Source organism: Morone saxatilis, unplaced genomic scaffold (genome assembly GCF_004916995.1).
Source record: "Morone saxatilis isolate NCDOM2014 unplaced genomic scaffold, NCSU_SB_2.0 Contig3, whole genome shotgun sequence".
In the NCBI taxonomy this organism is placed as follows: Eukaryota; Metazoa; Chordata; class Actinopteri; family Moronidae; genus Morone; species Morone saxatilis.
In genome coordinates, this window is record NW_023339873.1 from 19795492 (window position 1) to 19800896 (window position 5405).

At 42.5% G+C, this 5405-nt stretch overlaps 1 protein-coding gene across 1 annotated transcript; it reads left to right on the forward strand.

Moving 5' to 3' along the window:
* Positions 1-368: 368 nt before the first annotated feature.
* On the forward strand, positions 369-5001 carry pcare1 (photoreceptor cilium actin regulator 1). The gene is made up of 2 exons (XM_035673739.1): positions 369-3760; positions 4878-5001. The coding sequence occupies exons 1-2, from the start codon at positions 369-371 to the stop codon at positions 4999-5001; spliced, it is 3516 nt and encodes a 1171-aa protein (XP_035529632.1).
* Positions 5002-5405: the final 404 nt, after the last annotated feature.

The following is a 5405-nucleotide window of genomic DNA, read 5'->3' on the forward strand; positions in this document are numbered from 1 at the left end:
CATATGTGCATGCTGAGGAGTTCACTGAAAGCCTCACTAATCCTTTCAGCTGCTTGTCCTTTGTAAGGTACAGAGGGATGTGTTTCAGAGCACGCTACAAGGAAATTTTTGAAAACATGAGCATTGATCTGTGGATTTATTTTGCCCATCTATGACAGGTGGGAGAAATTTGTAAAATGGATTTATCAATATTTTGTTTTGGTAACATCCTTGTGGAAAAGGATCTTATCAGACTCAACAACCTCAGCCATCTGAAAATGACAGATACAGCAGGTGGCTAAGGACTTTGGCTATTCTTTGTATAATTCTCTGCACTGCTGTGTTGGTGTCTCCACAAAGACAGAAGCTTCTATTTAAATACATCAGAAATGGGCTGCTCACCATCCAAAGGTAACAATTTTGGGGCTTTGGGTCCCATGAGGAAGGGGAGAATGCTGCCCCCTGCACCTCAAGAAGACCCCAGAGAGTCCCACTTTGAAAATGGAGAGACACGAAATTCAGCTGTATCAACAGATGGGGATACAAAGGAGAGGAAGGCAGCCGGACAAACCCAGGTATTTCAGAAAGAGGCTCATATGACACCACAGAAAAAGAGATCTGTGACTGAGCTAGCACCTGAAGCAGTAAACATGGACAAATTGGGAAGTCAAGGAATGGAAGACAATACAGTTTCACAGAGAAAAGAGAAAAATGTTGACAAGCAAGATGTGACAGAAAAAAAGCCTGGCAGAAAACCAAAGAAAAATACCAGAGGTATTAAGGTGCCCAAAAAGAAAGACAAGGATAAAGACAAACCACCTACAGAACAGAAAGTGGACTTCCCAGAACCTTTGGTAAAAGCTCACCAAGCTGCTTATGCCTTTTTGAATCCTAGCATAAATAAATATGACGTTTTACTAGGACTTTTGGAACAAGCAACCCATACACAGGTTTCTGTGCAGCCTATGGTTGCTTTCATGGCCCTACGCTATGAGGAAATAATTCAGGGACTGGAAGAGATGGCAGACGAGGGAGAAAAAGTTTTAAAAGAAAATGGAGAACATCTTGCTTGGCCAAGTCAAATGAAAAACCTCTCATCTTCTCCACCTCTGAAGTCTGGCTCTGCTAATATTGAGCCCCCACCGGATTTGTTGCAGCAGCTGCTTCAGTACACCACACAGAGAATGCGAAATGTAAGCCAGACTGTTGGTGGAATTGGGGACTCTGCTTTGGAAGAGGCAGTAGAGTACTTTGCCTCTGTCTCAGAACTTTTAGAGGAGAAACTAAAAGTCAAACGTGCAGTAGAGACTAGGCTAATGCAACTCTTATCTCGCATTGAAATGGCCTCTCTGCGCAAGCCTGGGCCAGAGGATTCTGCTCTCTTTAGTGAAGACAGTGGTATTGGGGCAGAGAATGAATCCCTCGCTGGATCTGAAAGGCGGCGTAGACGAGCGAGTTGTGAGTCCACCGGGACAAATAGAACTACTCCTGTCAGTCCTATGGGATACACCCCCATGAGCATTAGGCAAGGAGTGTCAAGGCAAAAGCTTGCAAGAAAAATAAGTCCAAGTGTTTCTCTTACCTCACTCAACTCATTAGGTTCTACATGTACCATTATGGCTAATGAACAAAGAGACTCATTGCTAGGATCAGTCTCCTTAGATGATGGGGAGGAAGAAGATAATGATGATGATGATGATGATGAGATGGATAGAGGCATGGGAGCTGTGCGAGTAGGGTTAACAAAGCAATCAAATTCTTCACCTGTACACTGTGGGAAACAATGCCCACGCCGCCTACCCCCAAAACGCATAGAGAATCCTCAAAATGTAGAAATGACTCTCAAAATGAAAAATGCAATAAGTGGTAGGATACAGTTTGTTCCATCACAGAACTCTAGTGCCAAAACAAAGGTAGTTGGCAGCCCAAAAACCAGTAGACGCCAGTGGATGGACGAGGAGGAACGATCTCCAAGGAGGCCTCAAACAGCAGCACCTATTCGGAAGGCAGTGGTAAAAAAGACGCCAGTGGCTAGGGAGCGACGTTCCCAGTCAGCGGAATCCATCCGGAGCAAAGGTGAAGATCCTACTCTGATTGAACTAGACAGAACCCAGAAGGATTTAAACCAGAAGATGCAGAGGATGAGTAAAAACAAGGCAGGTGGAAACATGATGACTACTCAACCTAAACAAAGCCAAGGAACCTCTCCAGCTCAGTCACCAGCAATCAATCGTAAACATCCCTTGCTAGAGAAAAACAGCAATCCCCAACCACTTAAGAATAAAGCAGGCATCACAAAACGCAACAATAAAAAAACAGAGGTAACCAGTGATGTCGAAGAAGATAAATCAAAGGACAAGAAAACATCCAAGGGTCCTATAAAAGCCACCCCACCCCCTAGCCCTCCTTTATCACCTCGACCATCATCTGGTCTTTACCGAGGGCGGAACTCAGTCAAAAAACTGATAGATACCTTCAGTCAAGGAATAGTGGAACTAGACGGTCCTGAAGTTCTGGGGCCTCTCAAAGGAGTACGGAAGTGTGGTGTTCCTGTGTTACCTGGTTTAGGAAATGTAGAAGCTGTGCTCAGCACTGGGATAACGAGTTGTAGACTTGAATCCTCTTCATCTGAGAAAAATGATTATTTTGATCTGGATAGTCTGCCTCCGCCTCCACTGGAAGTGTTAATGGACAATTCGTTTGAAAGTGCCCAGAATCTTTCAACTGGTGTAGCAGATGAAGAGGCTACAAAAGTAAAAAAATCCCCTGTATTAAAAAGGGCTGCAGTATCACTACGACTGAGGGCCTCAGTTCAGTCAGTGACAGTGCTTCCAAGTAAAGGAGGCCTGCCACAAGCTTCCAAGGTTGTTTCCTTTGCTAGAACAGAACAAAAGGACCCATCTGCTCCGTTAAAGGTCAGCCCATCAGATGTTCAACTGGAGGTAGACCCAGGAGATGTAAAGAATTCCTTGTACCAGCAAGCCAGAAAGATAATACACCTAAGACACTCTTCAGACTCAGAGAAACTGTCAACAAGTGGTGTAGCAACAAATCCATCTGCCAATCAAGAAGAATCAGCAGACATAAATGATGGTGGTAACCTTTCAGTGCCTGGACCTAACACTACAGTGTCTACAGTGCCTCTTTCTTCAGTAGTCAGTAGCCAACCACCTGCCACCCCACCCATGTCTAGGGGGCGAATGTTACCATCCACCCCTTCTACATCAAGCAGTCTGCATCGAAGACTTCCCAGTCCCCACAGCTTCAAAAGGCAATCTACTCCAACCTCTTCAGCTAGCCCTCCAGCTAACAGGAAACTCACTACACCACCAGCAGTTCAGAGGAGGCTCCCCAGTCCACCTGTTGCAAAGCAGAACATTTTGAACTCAAACTCACCCTCCTCCTACCCTTTTAAAGCACCGTCTCCACCAGCCTCACCAAAAGTACAAAGATGGTCAAGAGAGAACAGCAGTGAAGACTTACCTAGTGCTCGGTTGATCAGTAATGCACGTTCAGTCTTCTGCCCTGCGTCTCCATCCCTGTTTGAGGCCAAGCCTTGTCCAGTTCCCAGACCCCCTCAAGCATGGACCTCTACCGGGGTCTCCTTTCTCTCACGTTCTTGGGGTAGTCGTGGGAGGTTTCCTGTATCTGTTCAAGGACCTCGACCCTTCATCCGACGTAGCTATTCAGACCGAAGGCCAAGTCTAAGTCTGCCACCAAGATCTCCAGGCATCTCTGTGGCTGAGACTTGTGGGAGTGAGCCAGCAATATATTCACAGGGGTGAGTGTTTACAATATTTCTATGTTACACGTCATGAATCACTAAATATGGCTTTTCATTCAATCTTTGGTAATGGCTTATCTTACAGGTACTTTAATTTCATGTTGGCATTTCGGAATGTCAAATTCCTGCAATGAGTAACTTGGCACTAATTATAAGGAAAGTGTAGAATGTCTTTAGTTAGTAAGTATTAACTCATCAAATTACAAAGTTGTTTAAGTTTATAAGAAGCAGTTAATATGCAAAAAAAAAATCATTCAATTGTAAGTTTATGACATTTTAATTTTAAATGTATGTTTACAATTTAAAACCTGACTAGAAACCTTTTAGTTTTGTTTGTCAAACTGCATATAGATTTTATTTTTTAAACCATAATGAGCATTTACCTACCAACTGTACTATATAGTGCCACATAACACCAACCAGGTCCAGGAAATACCCAGCCCATTTCTAGGAAATCTTTTGGAAAATTTTGAATGAAAGTCAGAACTTAACTGACAGAAAATGCAGCAAAGCCACAATATCATAGCACAAACATGATTACCCATCTACTATGTCTGAGATATGCAGATGTAGTTGCCTCAAATACAAATATTTTTTTAAGTTTAAGTATCGGACTTATTTGAGAATGTTGTTATACCACATTATTAGATTATCATTCAGTGATGTATTAGCCCAATTTAGACATAATGATGACATGCTCAAGAGATGTACTGAGAGTACATCAAGAATAAAAGAGAAAATTTTGAATTATAGAGACATCAGCTAGTGACTAAATCACATATAATATAAAATATATAAAGCCACTCATTTAAATCCCCCTGCATTTAATTCTCTCTATTATGCATTTATCTTGCCATTTCTGTGTTGAAAGCTACATTAATTTTTAATTTATCATAGACTGTTTGTCACAATGGTCTCTAGTAACGCTCCAAAAAATTTAATAGAAAAAGTGAATGTCTAATTTTAGGGGGTTTTGCACCTGGCCTTGCATGAACTCTTACATCAGTCACTTTACAAGCTAAAGTAACGCACCATTCCTGTTTATATCTGACACAAACCCACCTGGCCCACTTTCCTAATTGCTACTGACAACATTCTCCATTCATTCTTACAGGCTGGATGATGAACCAACCAGGGATGATGAATTATGGGGTAGCCAATCAGACCTCAGAGCTACAGCACGCTCTGCATCACAGCCGGACCTGTGTGTTGTTGGACAGTCCTTGCACAGAGACTAAAGGGGCCAATGAAAGGCCAGTGGGATTACGGTTTAGAAGGCTTTACCAAGGACTTAACATGGTGTTGTTTATTCCACTGGGAAGAGAGGAAGCACTAATTCTATCCACTTTGCAGCGGTAACACACCTCCACAATGTTTATAATAAAGTGGTGGCGAAATGTGCTCTGGAACATGCTCTGGGATTTACTTTTGCATTATATGTATCTCAGAGAGAAAAACATATGACACAATTTCATGTTTACAATATGTGGAATTCATCCAACACCTGGCATCACAACATTACTACAGATTACAGTGCAGAACTTTCACTTCATTCAGTTCAAATACTATGTAGTGTCTTGGTGGCTCGGTGGTTTTAGGTGTTCCCAACTGTTATCGATTTAAAAAAGAATGGATAATGGTC

What these genes read in the sequence shown, in the direction of transcription:
- pcare1 (XM_035673739.1), top strand. Translation starts at nt 369, where the DNA reads ATGGGCTGCTCACCATCCAAAGGTAACAATTTTGGGGCTTTGGGTCCC. An exon ending in CCAGCAATATATTCACAGGG is followed by an intron (nt 3,761 to 4,877) that starts GTGAGTGTTTAC and finishes TCATTCTTACAG; the next exon opens with GCTGGATGATGAACCAACCA.